Raw genomic sequence first — 18,668 nt, forward strand, 5'->3', positions numbered from 1 at the left:
CTTCTTTGGTCTTCTTCCCTAAAATCCATACTCCCAGTCTAATCATGAGGGGGAAAAATCATATTAATACCAACTGAGAGACATTCTACCAAATACCTGGCCACTAATCCTGAAGACTCTCAGGATCATTAAAAAGGAGGAAAGCCTGCAGAAGTAGCACAGACAAGAGAAACCTAAGGAAACCTGATAACTACAAGCAATAGCATGTTGTGGATAGGAGTCTAAGACAACAACAACAATAAAAGCATATTAGGTAAACAAAAATGTAAAATAGAATGTAATTAACAAGGCATCAGTATTGGTTAATTAATGGAAGGTGTTAATAGGGGGAACTGGGTATGAAATGCACAGCTATTTTCTGTACCATCTTAGCAATTTTAAGAGTGCATGTTTTAAACTGTTACTTGAAAAGTAGAAGAGCAATGCATTGTTTTTTTTTAACAACAGCATGGAAAAGAAGATCATAAATATCCCATCATAAATAGAACTGATAAAACAGGGAAAAGGATGGGAGAGGAGAGGAGAGGGAAGGTGAGAAGAGAAGAGAGGGGAGGAGAGGAGAGGAGACAGAGAAAGAGCAAGTGCAGGAGGATAGTTCAGATCCCAAGTAACAACAGAAATACTAAACTTGGAGAAAGGAGGATATAGACTTGGATCTCAAGAATTCAAAGGCAATGGATTAGATTGGCCAGGTGGTGTTCAGAAGATAGCAAGTATGTGCAACTAAAACTCCGTCATCTTGCTGAAAGGGAAAATGTATAAATATACATTTAAGGATCATTTGAATAGTATTTATACAGAGATGAAAATTGCTATTATAACAAGAGGCCTCCAAATGTCAATGATATAAAAAAGAAATGAGAACAGAAGGGAGAACTCTGTGGGATTATTTTTGTAGGCTGTGTGAGAGGTATATGAAGCCTTAAAAGAGGAAAGAAAAAATGTGTGACCAAAAAGGTGGAAGAAGCTTGAAGATGAGATATGAACGTGTGATTAACTCTACAGAAACATCAGGGAGATGAAAGAAAGGAACACTGAAGTTTTTAAATTATAAAGTTATTAGTGAACTTCAAAGAAACAGATTTCAGGTTGTTAAACAGTTACAAAGGAGCTAGGCAGGAGAGTGCAATATGTTGTATCTCATGGGTAAAGGCGCAGAGTGTGCATATCATAATTCTGTCAGTGTCCTGGCTCTGCCTCTTGTTAGTTGTGACTAAACAGACATGTTACTTCACCTATTCAAGCCTAATTTACTCATGTGTAAAATAAATACAATGGTAATATGTGTCTCATCAAGTAAGCTTTAAATGCTTGTAGCATAATTGCCTACATAGCATATGCTCAATGATTGGTAGATCTATTATTGCTATTATTTAAAAAAAAAAAAAACCCATCAGAGCAGAAGAGAAGAAAGAGAATTACTGAATGTTGCATGTAATTTTTAATCATGGCAAACACCATATCCATAGAAAAATGGATAGGAAGAGACTAAATAAATTCCATTTGGAGGTTAGGAATTTAAGTGATGATATGGGCTAAGGTATAGCTACACCTATGGGAAGCTAAAAAGAAATGCATTTAGACATAGATTGAAAAGTCCAAGTAAGTTAAGATCAGGGTAGTGTTGAGATGGTAAATGTCAATGCTTAAAAGGAGATGCAAAATGATACAGCTTCAAATACATTGAATTCTTGGTAATATAGACATGAATATTTTCAATTGTATAATAGTTTTCACCTGTACTGTGCAACCTATTGTGTCCTTCATTCTTGATTCTTGAGTAAGATATTGACATAAGAATAAATAATGTTTAGATTATTTCTTCTTTTTAAGGAAGTATAACCATTATAGTATGATCCATAATTCCCAGAGATCCATGTTAATTTACCTTGCCATTACAGTGTAACAAACAATAGTGTAGAAACTATAAAAAACAAGGGAAAAAGTATCAGAGTGAAAGTTGAGATTGAGTTATTTAATCATTCACAAATAAAGAAAGGGCTTTACCCCATAGTTTTTTATTATTTCCTGGTTTTGCCCAAGTTGTTTGGGCACTCTTGCCTTCTATTTTTTCCTTTTATTTGAAAATGGGATGATTAAAATGACATACAATTAAACCCTAATAAAGTTTAAGAACTTTTGAGAAATTCAGTAAACAAAATTTATTGTTATGAAAATCCGTGACAATTGGTTTTTAAGAAAATAAATAATAAAATACTTATGTGGCAGCCCACAATGCAAATTGGACTTATAAACATGTAAACACGTACATAAGTATATGTATATGTGTTTGTGTAATACACGTACACACTAGAATTAACTTCATTGTTTTATAACAATGGATATAAAATAAAATGATCGGGATTCTTTTTCAGATTTGGGGTCATTATGATTGATTATATCTTATTTTATGTCCTTTTCAAACTAAGAGAAAGTTATGATATTATAACTTAAAGATAAAAGAATATATATTATAAAAACTTTCTATATATTATTTCTATGTTATGTATATGTGCATATACATGTTTGTGTGTGTGTGTGTGTGTGTGTGGGTCTGTGTGTATCCGCACAAAAATAAAGAATATGCCATAAAGTTCATTGGCAGACAAATATTTTGCGTAAATGTTTGGAAGGCTAACAGAATAATAGTGGGTGAAGCTGGGCAGAAAATTTGCAGACTAGGGAATCAGGGTTGCAGCTCAGTAGAGAATTTATTTTCTCACCACAATCCTAGGATGTGTCAGGATTTAGACATATCATATGGCAGAAAACTGGAATGAGACATGAGGGTGAACTAGAATAAAGGAGAATGGAAGTCTATAGCTCCCTTTCTCATACTGTGTTTGAATAACATAATTCAGAGGGAAAAATAGCATTACAAAATGTAAAGAGCTGCAATTAACATCATCAGAGTGAGTCAAGAAAAGAGTGATCTAAAAATAAGAGCAGAATAATATAAAAAAGACAGGGAACAGAACAACAAAATACTCTTGAAATTAAAAATGAAAGAAAATCACTAGAAAAAATCAATAGAACTAGAAGACAAAGATGAAAAGATCACCATGAATACAGGATAAAGTATAAGACAGAAAGTGACAGTTAAAAGATAATTAGTGCTTAAATCTAGAACATCCAAAAAGCAAAGATTCAAAATTCCACAGACAGAAGAGAAAAACGTGGGGTAGGAAATTATTAAAGAATGATTGCAAGAAACTCTCTCAGGTTCGGAAGCTCTGTGTTGAAAGGCGTCATGGAATGCCAAGTCCTGAGAATGACGAACAAAACTTCTCTTGACTCATTCATGTGAAATGTTATAACAATAAGAATAAAAATTATGAAGACCCTTATGTAAAAAACCATATCACATATAACGAAAAGAATGACATGGTCACTATGCTATCTCATCACCTCAGTTGGATGCTAAAATATGACAGAAACTATTTTCAAAATATTGAGTGAATCATTAAAAAAGACCATAATTCCAAATAAGAATTGTGTACCTAAACAAACTACAGATTGGTGAGAAAAAAAAAAATTCAAGGGAGGAGTAATTTATGAAAATAACATACCCCTCCCACCACATACACATGTCCCTTCCCTTAGTAATCAAACTCAGACTGTTTATTGACATTTAATCAACTCTTTGTTCAGGTTTAGTAATAAGTGAGGGACCACTTCAAATATAAGGCCTGTATATTGACATCTTGTTTTAGGAATTCCCATTTTTAATAAAATAGTTATTGAAACTCTTCCAAGGATTTCTGTATTCAATAGCACATCCCTTCTAATTTTTTCTTCCTATCCTTTGTTTATCCTGTTTGGCTCAATATCTGGGCCTAATTATTTTAACATTTTTTTTTCTCTCATCATATGTACACCTCTGCTTTTCAATCTTGCAGAAAAATTTTGACATTTGCACCTAGGAAATGTTTGGCCTCTCTTACGTGGTAGAAGTGGTGAGTTTTAATGTATAATTAATCCAATCCATGGTTCAAAGATTCCTAATATTTATAATATGCTTTAAGGTTCTCTATGATTCTCATAATTACATGTAATCAATATTTAAATGATTTAGTGAACTTCATGAGATTGTAACAAGAATTTAAGAATCAAGACATTTTAGAGGAAATGTATACAACACTAAGTTCAACAAATTAGTTTTGCCAAAGTAAACAGAACACTGGGAGGCTAAGGAGCTTGCCTCACATTTCTGGTGAGAATTTGGTACAAAAGCAATTTTGGATTATCTCTAGTATATCACATTGTTGCACTCATATGTGTTGATCTAATACTTCATTGAACACAATTAAATGTAACATTTTAAAATATATATAAGTAACATACATGTTACATATAATACATACATATATACTTCCATAAAAGTAAACATGCAAGGCAATAAAATTATGGTTTAATTATTATTAATAGCCAAAATTCCCCATATAAGTTCTAAACATTTTATAGTGCTTAATGCTTAAGCGAAGGTCAGTAATTTTGTTATTATAAAATAAAACAGAACCCAACATATTGCAAGTATTGAAATATTAGGCCTAGTGTGATGTCATAGCATAAAAGATATCCCATAATACTTAAATTTATGAGCACCAAAGACCTCTTTTCCCCATATCTCTCCTCTGGTGTCCCGTTGTATCTGAAATCATTTCTATTCATTTTTTCCCCATATATTTGGTTTGTTTTGTGTGAGTTTTAAACCAAGCCAGTTTGTAAAAAAGAATATGTGATGAACATCTCTGTGGTTGATGTGGGCTGAACTGCATCTCTTCGAAAATCATGTGTTGAAGTCCTAAACCCCAGTAACTCACAATGTGATTATATTTGGAGATAGAGCCTTTACAAAGGTAATTGAGATAAAAAGAGCTCTTATGGGTGGGTCCTAATACAGTATAACTGGCGTCTTTTTTTGTTTATGTTTTTGTTTTTGAGACACAGTCTCACTCTATCGCCCAGGCTGGAGTGCAGTGGTGACAATTCAGCTTATTGCAACCTCTGCCTCCTGGGTTTTAAGCAGTTCTCTCTGCCTCACCCTCTGGAGTAGCTGGGATTACAGGCGCCTGCCACCATGCCCAGCTAAATTTTGTATTTTTGGTAGAGACAGGGTTTCGCCATGTTGTGCAGGCTGGTCTTGAACTCCTGACCTCAGGTGATCCACCCACCTCGGCTCCCAAAGCTGGGATTACAGGCACCGTGCCCAGCCTGGTGTATTTTATAAGAAGAGAAATTGGGACATGAGTAAGCACAAAGGGACTACCGTGCGAAGACACAGAGAGAAGATGGCCATGGGCAAGCCAAGGAGGGACTCCCAGGAGAAATCAACCCTGCCAACCCCTTGATCTTGGATGTTTTGCCTCCAGAACTGTGAGAAAATACGTTACTGTTAAGTCACTCAGTCTGTGATATTTTGTTATGGCAGATCTAGCAAACAAATGCAGTGGTGTGGCAAAAATAAAAGCCGGACGTACTAAAAAGTATTCAACAGTTTGGTGAAAATAAGATCCTACCTATTTCATATTTTTGTTCAGCATCTCAGCCATGAGGTTTGAAATGACCCGCCCCTCCCAAGTTTTCTCCATGCTACCATTGCCTCTGCTAAATGACCGCATGCAGAGGCAGTTAGATTTCCTACAAAATGCAAAATGCAGCAATTCCTGATGGGAATCTTTTTGTCTACCAGAAGTAATCTTGCATGGTAAGCTTCTTCAGGGGTTATGCATCACTCCATAGCAAATCATGGTGCTAAGGCAAACCCAAAAATTGTCCTAATTTTTCTCTCCAGGATAGTTATGGCTTCACCAGCTTTTGAAACATGTTATGTAAATACTTTCCCAAACATACTGTAAATTACCACACTACATCAATATTATAATGCAGTTCTTAGGGATAGATAAAGGTAAAATTGGGATGGGATAGAAGAAAACAAGTTCATCAGCCATTCCTGAGAGGGAGAAAATGAGAATATGGAACTGGGAGATATCAACAAAGAAATGGGGAACGCGAATTCAAATGGCCCCATTGCCACAGCATAACGAGTAGTCAGATCATTTTAATGGATGCATTTATAAATGAATAAAGGTGAATATGATTTTCTTGTGTTGTCTATACTTCTGCCTGTTTTTCCCATGTGTGAATTTTTAGCTTCAAAACCTTGCAAATATTAAATATATTTATAAGTATTTCATAAACCCAGCTAGATATTGACCGTATCTTCAGGATGGACCCATAAGTAACTTCAATTTTTTCATACATATAGTGTCAGTATTACAGTAGTCACTTAAGCAGTTATCATATTCATAGAAAATGTATTATTTTATAATTAGTTTGCATATTTTTATGTTTTCCAAGCTAGTGTGCAATCTGCTTGAAAGTGATGTATGTGAGTTTAGTTTACTAATGCGCTTATAAAATCTAATATTACTTAGAAATTTGCATCAAATTAAAAAGTTCTTTACAGGGAATTTGTAAGGGATAATTTACATTAAGATTTTTGTAGATGAGAGAACAAAGAGGCAACTATGAGCTCCAATATGATAATGGTGTTCACAAAGTTGAAGTCCACGTAAGTAAAGTAAGTATATTAGCTGCCTGAAATTGAATTTGTGTTCATTTTAGGATTCAGTCATTGGTTTGAATTTTTTAAGTCCTCGACAGTTTATTTTTTCAATAATGTATAACAAATATTTTTAGACATCTTATAAATCCATCCTCGATTATTTGATATGTATTTTATTTTGCTGCTCACAAAGAATCACTAGATTGTAAGAAACTCTGAGAAACTGTGCAATGAATTTCTCCTTCCAAGCTTAAATGAATGGCACTTTTTTCTTCTAGGAATTTTCATAGAAACACAACCTGAAATTATATCTATGACTAAAAGCTGAATCTGGTGACTGTTAAAACCAATTTTCCACACACCAGTACAATATTAAGCAAAACCAATATTTATTTTAATGTGTAATTTGAGCCCTGAGGCCTCTCTTTATAAAGAGGAATATTTTTTCTTTTCTTTTTTTTTTAATTTGATTTTTTTTTGGAAAAGAAAGTAACATTTTAATGAACAGCTTTAATGTGAACTAATGTTAAGATCAAACATCGTTTCCAGAATTCGGGACTTACATATTGAACTTGATATTTTCATATTTATTTCAATTTTCTGAAAGGATAGGATAAACATACGTCTTAGCATACAGTTTAAAAAAGAAAAAGAAAACCTTTTGGATTAGAAGACGGTGGAGATCAGGAAGTGTTCCTTTGCAAAAGGAATGAGGAGAGTCAGAGTGTCGCTATTGCTTCTTGACATAAGGACGTCTTTGTTTTATGTCCTCTTTATTTCTGAATCCTGCAATACCATCGCAGCAGAGTGCACTGTACACCGCTTTAAATGATAAGAGTTTCAATAGGCACTTTAGTGGAATTAAGAAAAATCTAACACTCTTCCACCGTGATGCCACATAGCTATCTTCGTTCTAGGTTGTCATGTCAGTAAATTGTATTGAATAGGCCTGAGTTTGTCTCAGCGTGATTGTGAAAAAACCAAACAACAGAACGAAGCAAGTACACGTTATAGGATGTATCTCGTGTTGGCAGAATAAACCAAAACTGACAATACGATTAATTTAACAACTTGCTAGAAACCAGATAATCAAAGGAATCTTGTCCCAGAAAGTCTGTGTGTGTGTGTGTGTGTGTGTGTATGTGTGTGTGTGAGTGATTTCTATTAATATTTGTGTTTCTTTTTCTTTTTTAAAAATCTCCTCTCTCGGTTGTATTTTAGCCTTCACGACTCCCTTAAGTGACTTTATCAGGGTTATAACTCTCTTCTTCGCCAAACATGTCTGCCAAGACTTTAAAGCGGGGTCCCCAGTCCGTCAGGTAGTCGTAGTCCTGGTCAGCTTCTGTGGTGAGAGAGTCTATAGAGCTGAGGGACTCGGCCACGGACCCAGTCCCTTCGTAGGCATATGTGGCCAGTGAATCGTACGGTGGGGCAGTTGGGTCCACATCATTTTCCTGTAGCCTTTGATGAATGAAATCCCTTATGTCTGTGTTATCTTCCACGGGTGGTCTCTGACGAGGTAAACAGAGAGAGTCTGGTTTTATATCCCTGCGAATTTTGTTCTCCTCAATCACTTTTGGGTTTCTCAGAGCCCCGATGTCGAAAGCCTGGGTATCTTCCTCCCCGCCTCCTTCATCATCGTAATGGATGACGTTGTCTCTGATGTCTTCTTTAGAGGTCATCAGGCTATCTTTTTTCTTCTGCCTTCGCAGCGCTACATACAGTACAACTATGGCTGGAACAAGACAAAAATTGCAATTTGAGAATAGAAAGCAGATAGGACATTTCATCTCTCCATAAAAATTAAAAATGATTAGGGGTGGCTGAGTTTCGTTAATGGCCTCCAAGTATTTTAGGGTCAGGTAAAAGTGTGTGTTGCGACAAAAGAAAACATGAAATAATAGTTATTCCACTCATACAGAAAATTGTTAGCACTAATACAAGAAAACTTGAATATTATCATCTATAAATAAGACTATCATTCATAGCTAACTTCCCAATTGGAACATTCCTTATTTTAAATTAGAAATTCATGTTTCTTACGCGATAAGCCCAAATCTTCACTGTGACAATTATTTTTATAGGCAATAAATAAGAAAGAGAGAAGTAGAGGAAAAGGAAAGATGGAAGGAAGGAAGGGAAGGGAAGGGAAGGGAAGGGAGGGAGGGAGGGAGGAAGGAAGGAAGGAAGGAAAGAAGGAAGGAAGGAAGGAAGGAAGGAAGGAAGGAAGGAAGGAAGGAAGGAAGGAAGGAAGGAAACAAGGAAAATATAAGGACCTTAGTTTATAAATCTTACAAACTAAAGCATCGATTTCATTTCTGTGTCCTGCCATATTGAGACAGTTTTTAAATCAAGAGCCTAGAATTCAGGTTACTTTCTTGAAACAATGTTTTAAAATTGTTAATTTATGTACTTTTATAATTAAAATCTCTCTCTACTTCCAGTTGATTTAAAACTCTCCGCTAAGTCAATGGTGTTTATTTCTTCTATGCACAGATACAAGTGACAACGTCAGTGCTCAGCTTTTCTTGTCATAATAACCCCTCTCCTCCATAGTGGTGTCAACAGGTGAAAGCTAATGTGTGTTTGGTTTACCATAGCAGAGGCTGGAAGACACCTGTCATAGAATTATAAAGTAGAGAAGAATGCATAATGATAAAATTTCATGTATTCTCTCTTCCTCCAAAATTAGAGATGGACTAGTTGGAAGGAGAGAGGAGATCCATGTAGAGCTTCTGTACAGTGGGTCTTGGGGAGATGTTTAGCACCCTACACTCCTCCCACGGGTTTATATTCTCCTCTCAGAACAAAGGACACTATTGTTTGTTCCTCTACTGAGTATGTGAGAGACTGCAGACCTCATGGAGCAGTCCCATACATAAAATGAGTTCAGAATCATCATGGCTGAGAAAGAAACTAGCTGGATGTGTCTGAGGTCCATTTAAAAGGGATCCAAGCACCATAACTTTCTGTGCTTCTTCTCACCCCAAAAAGGATATGAGAATGGCTGAGAACAAGCTAGTAGACCTAAAGGAGTGTGACATTGGTCAAGGAGGTCAAAGATTAGACGGATTTTTACGCAGACCTTATGGCTGGACAAAGAGTGTCAATATACACTGCTGTATACCAAAAACTCACAATGCCTAGAATAGTGCTGGAGCTCTGTGGATGCTCAGGAAGTATTCGGATAAATGAGTGGCAGGTGGCAGTACATGATAAGGATGATCTGAGACCTGAGCAGATTACTTGCTACAGTGTATGATGGCCAAAGAGGCCAAAGGAGAACATCCTGAACATACCAAGCCATGTTAGGTTGATACTATCGACCCAAATAACAAACCGAAAGAGTTTCTCTGAAATAAAATATATTTATTTGGAAATAGAGTATAGCAATGAGAATGTGAGTGCCACAGTAAACTATGTGTGTGTTCAGGAAGATAAAGGAAGACAAAGGTTTTTAAAGAAAAAAATGAGGAGGATACATAATTGTTTTAAATAATTATCCTTGACTACAAAGATTAATAACAAGGGTGATGCCAGTGCAACATTGGACAGGTAGTTGCTGGGCAGATGTCCTGGCAGAAGTGATTTTGTACAAGGTTGTGATGGCCTTTGTGTGGGGCCGTGATTTTTACAGTTTTTTTCATTATCAGGCATATATGGGTGAAAACCCTTTCTCCATGGTCTTCTCTAGCTCTATTTGTCAGAATTTTCTTAACATTAGTGACTCCATTTTGATTCTGACAACTTTCACAATATAGAAATACTCCAGGACTCAGCTACAAGTGAAAGAGGCATATGAGAGAGAAAAAATTCATTTGATGTTAAACATCTAAATGATCTCATTACATTTCAGATGTGAAAATATTACTTGGAATATGTCCTTAAGGTTTATCTTAACACAAAGAGATGCCCGGGATAATTTATTATGAATTATAAGGAAATAAAGAATACTTTGCTCTGCACACCAAAGTTTCTCATATGGAATTCACATCTACACCATGCCAATTGGACTAGAACTTCACCCTCCACATCAGCATGAGCTTCTGACTCAGGGAGTGCTCTCCACAAGCTACCATTTAATGCCTTACTCCGTGCCTTACATCCTACTAATTAAATTTTTTCTTTCCTAGAGGTAAAATCAGGTGTCCATATTTGTCAGATTATTTTTGGTTAATTAGTAAATATGCATATATAATTTGATTCCACAATACCCAGTTGTATATCTGTTGCCATTTGATTTTAAAGGAATGAGGTGTAATAGAAAATCTCTCTCTACTTTTGTGAATCTGGCAGTGGAGTAATAAATGGAGAAACTGAACAGAGTTGATGGAAGGGGGAACCCCCTAATAGGTTTATATTCAATCTCACCGAGATAATATAGAATACATTTACTTCAATGATTTTCCTTTGGAGTGTTTCCAGATATTTTATTCTGTTCTGTTCTAGTGGGAGTGGTTAGAATTTTGATGTAAGGAGATGCAAGAAAATGGAAGAATTACTTCTGGATGGCAGTTTAGACAGAAAAGACAAACAAGTTTGAGGATTACTTTATGTTCTGTTTCTTTCTGTTCTCTCTTTTATTTTCCTTTCTTTATCTAACTGGAATCTGAGAACCATTGTTCATCAAGTATATTTTTTTAAAAAGATGATATCATCTCTTATTAGACAGCAGCAATTACTAGGATGTAAAACAAATTGAGAAGTTAGGTATGACATGTCCTTGAATAAAAGCTTGTTTACATGATAAATTGAGGAGAGAGATAGAGGAGAGAGAGGGGAAAAAAAGAAAGAAAGAGAGACCAAGCGAGAAAAAATTAACAATGATTAATATTGAAACCAACCTAAGAGTATAACAATGCATAGTAGAATTGCAATCAATGCCCCAGTGCTAAGTCCTACAGGTAGAAAAATTGCTTCCACATTACAAGACAGGATGGTGCCATCAGAGTCACATCTACAGACTCGAATAGTCATTGTGTTTGTGCTGCTCTGGACAGGGTAGCTGCTGTCTTCAATTATAACAGGGAGGAAATACAACTCTTGCTGCCTGCGGCTGTATCCATTTCTTCGGGTTTCAATCCCAGCTGTGTTGTCTACAAAACAGGACATTTATGGTAACATGGTTACTATGAGCTTCACTTCAAATCTTCAAGTTGGTATCTGCTCAATAGTAAGAAGCTCTTCTTGAATCAGGAAAAATGATTCTTATTTTCTTTATTTTTTTTTTCCCATTAGGAAAACTGCCAAAATATAATCAAAATAATCATTAGAGGAAAAATAAACATTAATCTTGTCTGGTAGGAGAATTAAATTTTCTGTTCAGAAAGATTATGGAATACTTTATAAGACAGAAAGTGAATTAAATTGATCAATTTGTTCCTGACATTGCAATCTCATTAAAAAGTAATTTTGTAAATATTTTCATGCATAATAGAAAATATTAAACTATGAATGTAAATTATTTCACATAAGAACCTATTCTTTAAACTATATTAAAACCAATTGACTATTTTAAATTAAGAATTTTTCTGTCTACATGTTGTATATGTCTATATGTTTATAAATATATGTTATATATGTTTGTATGTATGGGAATACTTTCAACTCTGCACATCAGCTGGAATAAGAAACATGGAAAGGAAAATAAGGTTTGTTAAAAACATTAAAAGTTGTAAACACCTTGAACTATAACAATCACTACTTTAATATAATTTAAAAAGTAATTCATTGTAATTCTGGTTAATTCAAAATCATATTTACTTGTAATAATGTGAGACAATAAAAATTACTACTTTTATATAAATGCAATTAATACTTCTATTGAAGGTGCTCTTTTGCATGCATTTTCTCTTTTATTTCTACACATATAAGCAGGAATTTTGTTTTATTCATAACAATATTTCATTTGTGTGTCAAAGTAACCCCTAGAAATGCTTTATTTTTAGAAATGTATCAATATGTAGTTTAGTATAGCTACTCATAGTACTTGAGAATAAGGTAAGATAACTTTAGAAAAGTGTACAATATGTTACAATTGTGCAAGTCTGTCACAAACATGTTTACTATTTCAATCAGATTTCATTTTTCTATTGGTAGACTTTAAATTAACTGAAATTTAGGCAGGTTCTTCAGCAATAGGAAGCACCAAGATGAGAAAACTTTTTGGGATATGATTAGGGATGAACAAAAGGATATTAATTGAATCAAAATTTAAATATTAAGCAATTGATGGTTAAACACTTGAGTCTGTGGAAAAGGAACAGGCTAGGAGTGAAGTTCGTAATCTGAAATGAAAATGACTAATAGAAATAGAATGTCTGGTGTGTCTGCACTTGGGAGGAGGTAGGGATTTGGTATTCTTGAACTCAATGTATGTGTAAAATGGCAGCCTAACCCTTTTTAAAATGTTTATTTTCAACTTATTTATTTATTTTGAGATGGAGTTTCACTCTGTCACCCAGGCTGGAGTGCAGGGGATCAATCTCGGCTCACTGAAACCTCTGCCTCCTGGAATCCAAGCATTCTCCTGCCTCAGCCTCCTAAATAGCTGGGACTACAGGTGCCCACCACCACACCCAGCTAATTTTTGTATTTTTAGGAGAGATGGGGTTTCACCATGTTGGCCAGGCTGGTCTCAAACTTCTGACCTCAAGTGATCCATCCACCTTGGCCTCCCAAAGTGTTAGGATTACAGGCGTGAGCCACCACACCCAACCCAATTTATTATTTATTGAAAATTGACCATAACAAATTTATTGTGATATCTGTAGTGAGAAGAAAAAGACACACTATATTTTATTTCCTCTCTAAATGCTTTCTTTTCACTAAAAATACCTTACAAATCTAACTCATTATAAAACAAGGAACATGATAAATGGCACCTGAAATTTTGTGACAAGTACATGTTTAGTCCATGAGGAAGCACTCTGCTATGACGCAGCATCATCTGGTTCCCATTAACACGATTAATCTGAAGTGGATCTTTCAGCAAAGATACATTGTAGAAAATAGTCAACACTTGGGTTTGGTGAATGATGTGACTATCTACCTAGTTGCTGAAGCCTATGACCTGGAAATTTATTTTATCTTATTACATGATATACACATATTGAAACTAGGGCATCTATCATGAAGTCTTATCAATTCTATTTCCATCCACTTGTCTCCATCCTCACAGTCAGTATCCTAATCTAAGGCTCTCACCCATTTCCTGCAATAACATCAGAACTAGTTTTATCTCCCTATGATATATGCTACATCCAAGCTGATTTCTCTATAATGTAAATATGAATATGTTATATTCTTGCTTAAACCTTTCAAAGACTACTAACATTATTGGTTTAAGTTATCTCCTGAAATAGCTTCTGGATAGGGTCACCATATGGTCCAGTTTGTCTTTGACAGACCTATTTTTTGTGTGCTCTTGTGACATAACATTATTAATATTTCCCACTTTTTTATAAGTGTTTCAGTTTTTATGATAAAATATGTAGTCAGTCTCATTATAAATGACTTCAAGATTGGACCGCTGTTTCACTTACAGCCATTTCTCACATTGCATATTTTATTCAGCAAACCCTACTCAACTTCCTTCAGTGATAAAATGTGGAGACTCTGATTTTGTGGAGGCTGATTTTCTTTGCCTAATCATTGTAGCAAACTAATCTCTTCAAAACATCCTCTGATTCAATCATCATCATCACCATTTCAATATAATTTGTTCACTTGTTCTATATGCATTGAGTTTATAAAAATTTATCTTGTTATTATCGGGTTATAAAATCAGGTGTTTTGATGATTATTTTACGGAATATGGAAACTTAGAGGGCATAAAATACCCAAGGTTACAGACTAGTAAAGTCACAGATACCATTTAATACTCAACCTTAATATTTCTAATCCAGTGTCCTTTATATTTTGGTAATGGTTGTAATTGTAGCAGATGTAATAGCATTAGCAGTAGCAGCAGCAGTAGGAGTGCTGGCAATAGTAGTGGTAGTAGAAGAATAAGTGTACACCATGCAATATTTCACAGTCATAAAAAAGAATGAAATCGTGTACTTTGCAGCAACATGGATGCATCTGGAAGCCATTATCCTAAGCACATTGATACAGAAGCAGAAAATGAAATACCATGTATTCTCATTTATAAAAGGGAGCTAAACTTTGGGTACACAGAACACAAAGATGGCAACAGCTAACACTAGGCATGCCGAAAATGGGGAGAAAGGGAGAAGATAAAGGGTTAAAAAAACTGCTTATCAGGTTGCAGGTTCACTACTTCAGCAATGGGATCATTAGAAGCCCAAACCTCAGCATCATGAAATATACCCATGTAACAAACCTGCACCTGAATCTAAAATTTTAAAAAGTAAAATTAAAGTTAAAACAAGTTGTATTCCCTATCATGTTAAATAATAGATATAGTCCACATTTAAAGTGTAATGTTTCTATTCTTTGCAGGTAGAATTATTTATCTGCAATTGTTAAGTGGCTTTTTTTTAATGACTGGAGTTTCATTTACACTAATGTGTAAAACAAATTTTACACAAATTTATTTTTAAAGAGTTTCATTCCTTCCTTTCCATTCATCTTTAAGTAGCAAATTCTCATTATAAACTATGCAAACCATGTCTCCCCCTCCCTCTAAATAAATAAATAAAAGTGTAAGTGTAACCATGATGGCACTGGTGGTGGCTAAAATGATCTTGATGGTAACATGTTTTAGGCATTTTGTTAAGGCTTTGAAAATATGATTTTATTTAATAAAAAATACTATGGGATTGACTTGATTTAGTAAAATTGTATACATTAAGAGTCTGTCATTTTGGTAGTAATGGAGCAGAAATGAAAACCTATATCATTTCAAATATAATACCTGCATTCTTTCAATTTATTTTTTATTTTTTATTTTTTTAACCTTTATTTTAGATTTGAGGGTAACGTGAAGGTTTGTTACATAGGTAAACATGTGTCATAGGGATTTGTTGTATGTATTATTTCATCACCCAAGTATTAAGCCCAGTGCCCAGTAGTTATGTTTTCTGCTCCTCTCCCTTCTCCCATCCTCCCTCCTCAAGTAGACTCCAGAGTTTGTTGTTTCCTTGTTCCTGTTCCCAAGTTCTTATCATTTAGCTCCCACTTATAAGTGAAAACATGCAGTATTTGATTTTCTGTTCCTGCATTAGTTTGCTAAAGATAATAGCCTCCAGCTCCATCCATGTTCCTACAAAAGACATGATCTCATTCTTTCCCATGGCTGCATAGTATTTATACACACACACACACACACACACACACACACACACACACACACACCCCCAACATTTTCTTCATCCAGTCTGTCGTTGATGGGCATTTAGGTTGATTCTGTCTTTGCTATTATGAATAGTGCTACAATGAACATTTGTGTCCACATGTCTTTATAATACCTGCATTCTTAACCTGTGCTGTACTGTGTTATTCTAATAAAACAGTTTCTAAAGAGCTCCTTATTAGTAAGTATAAGTAATGTGCATTTGGGACAAATGATATGTTTAAAACAGGGAAAACATTCAATTTCTCAGAGACTCTTTTATTTGCTTGACTCATTGAGAGACTGTCCACATTTACAATGGAAGCAACCTGCCTTACTAGACAGTCTATATAGATTAAATATTTAATTTACTACTAGGTATAGAATTTTGCCTTTCTCATATAAGGATTTCATATTTTCTGAAAATGAGTGCTTCAAAGAAAAGTATTGATTCCTCCCTTTGTGCCTTTTTACAAAGATACATGATAAGAGGTAAATTTTTCTGTGGTTACACTTACTTCTGAAGTCACGAACTGTAAAATTTGGTTTGATAGCAGCCTCAGGTGATAATCTAAAGGAGAATTGTTGCCCAGCAGGTGAAAGATCTCGGTCTGCAGCACTGACTATCTGAATTATCTGAAACAGAGTTGAGATTAAACTTGAAGTCGGTCGTCAGTTTCAAAGAGGACTTTACACACCAGGCTACTAAATGTATTTAATGAAACATGCAAGTAGACAGAAATGACACTTTTTGAGTCAATAACAGTAGGTCAATTATTTACACATAATTTTTATAAAGAAATTTCTAACATTTACAGGGAATAATGACAGGCACAATTACAGAACATGGGCTAATTTCAAATTGATACCTGCGTAACTAAAAAGGTAACCAGCATTAAAAATTCACACTAATAAGCAAAGTAAAATTAAAATGTACTTGCTTGCATTTTAAATTAGATCAAATAAATGCTTTCTAGCCTGAATATAAATATGCTTACTGAAAACAAAATCTCTGGTTATCTAAAAGCCCTTGTGATAGCAAAATTTTAGTATGAGTTATGTTTTGTAACAATGGTTCTATTTTCATAAATAAATAAAATGATGAGAAGGAGAGATATAAAAGCAGTATATCTGCTTTCATTATGTTTTTCTTCATTCGGTAGGAATACAAATTGTGTTTTCAAAGAATTTTTAAAAGAGTAAGCACTATCGTTCCTGTTACAAAATTTTTCCTAAATTGCTCCCATACATTGTGTATCTTACAGTTAAAAGCCTGGTACTTCAATGAAATGCCCTTAAATACTCAGAGAATAAAAATAACTTCTGAGAATCAACCTGTGAAATTTACAATCCATTAAATAGATAAGCAAGTAAAAATGGCGTTGAGGCATGTATTTATTAACATATCCAATGGCTGTGCATCAGACAGAATTTCAGGAAGTGTATGTGAGAGATGACAAGGGCAGAGTGTTGGCCAGATAATCATGCTCTCAGACTACATTTGAATATGCAAGAGGAAGGCTCTAGATTTCAGACACTATATCCTGGTCCCAGTGTGTAAAGCATGCATTACGTGATCTTACATTGATGCTATTAAGCATGAGAATTCAGTTAAAACCCAATTTTATGACTATGATCTATGTTCCTGTTTATCTGCACACACACATGGATAGATAGATGATAGATTTGTAGGTAGGTAGATGGATGGATGGATGAATGGATGGATGGATGGATGGATGGATGGATAGATAGATGATAGTTATGTATGTAGGTGGGTGGATGGATGGATGGATAGATGGATGGATGGATGGATGGATAGATAGATAGATAGATAGATAGATAGATAGATAGATAGATAGATAGATATCACTGGGACCTTGGATATACAGTGCAGTGTTAGTAATTTCTAATTTAACAAATTAATTGGTCCTCTTGTATGAATTTTGATTTCTTGTCTTAGTGTGAATTAGTCACACAGACTCTATTTAAGCTTTAAAATTGTCACGGGGAGGCTTTCATTATTCAGCACCAAAGTCTAAATCATGGGATGTGTCTACTTAGTCAGTGAATCACCACACAGACCCTATGAAACCAACTTTCCTTCACTTAGACCAATGTCTACAGATCACTCTATTTCACTGATAAAATTTCTATATATTATTTGGGGACTGGCTGTCAAATTTTGCCTCTAACTGTTATAAACTAGTACCATTTACTAAATTAAATATATAACATCAAAATCTATCAAGAATATAACTCTAGAATAAAGAAAAGTCCTTAAGAACAGCATATAGATATGAAGACTTTGTTATAGATTGGAACTCATCTGGAAGTGTCACTTGGGAGTCCCTGCCCCAAGGAAAACAGCTCCCATATAAATCTTCACTGATTTACATAGCATCATCTTTCCTCCTATTCTTATTTTTTCAGAATAAATACATGAAATGTAGATGATCGATAGGCAGATAATAGATAGTAGCATAATCCAGAGGAGACAGTTCCTCTGCATAGTTCTTAGGCCAGTGGCAGAATGGCAGGGCTCAAAAACTGAAAATATATACATTGCTCATATATAGATTTCTTACATATTACAATATATTACAATTAATTTCTCATATATTACAATCCCTGAAAACTCAATGGACATTTCAGGGTTATGCTTTGTAGAAAAGTATGGCTCAATTGGACACAAAAAGCCCCAGAAATATATTTTAGAATAAGAGTCTCTAAGAATCCAAGATATTCTTCAAATTTTTGTTCAGATATGAAAAAATAACATTGATTTCAACTAATTTCCTTTTC

At 34.6% G+C, this 18,668-nt stretch overlaps 1 protein-coding gene across 8 annotated transcripts in view; it reads right to left on the reverse strand.

Annotated features, from left to right (window-relative positions):
* Positions 1 to 6,940: 6,940 nt before the first annotated feature.
* CDH12 (cadherin 12) overlaps positions 6,941 to 18,668 on the reverse strand; it is a 1,136,530-nt gene continuing 1,124,802 nt past the window's right edge. For 6 of the 8 annotated variants that reach the window (XM_005556619.5, XM_073995100.1, XM_045393559.3 and 3 more), the window contains 3 exons: positions 16,385 to 16,502; positions 11,413 to 11,664; positions 6,941 to 8,303 (listed from right to left, as the gene is read on the reverse strand). In XM_005556619.5, the coding sequence (XP_005556676.1) occupies positions 7,804 to 8,303; positions 11,413 to 11,664; positions 16,385 to 16,502 (870 nt within the window). In that variant the 3' untranslated portion in view covers positions 6,941 to 7,803. The remainder of the gene's footprint in view (positions 8,304 to 11,412; positions 11,665 to 16,384; positions 16,503 to 18,668) is intronic. The other 2 variants (XM_045393560.3, XM_073995101.1) reach the window with 1 other exon arrangement.

Source organism: Macaca fascicularis, chromosome 6 (assembly GCF_037993035.2).
Source record: "Macaca fascicularis isolate 582-1 chromosome 6, T2T-MFA8v1.1".
NCBI lineage: Eukaryota > Metazoa > Chordata > Mammalia > Primates > Cercopithecidae > Macaca > Macaca fascicularis.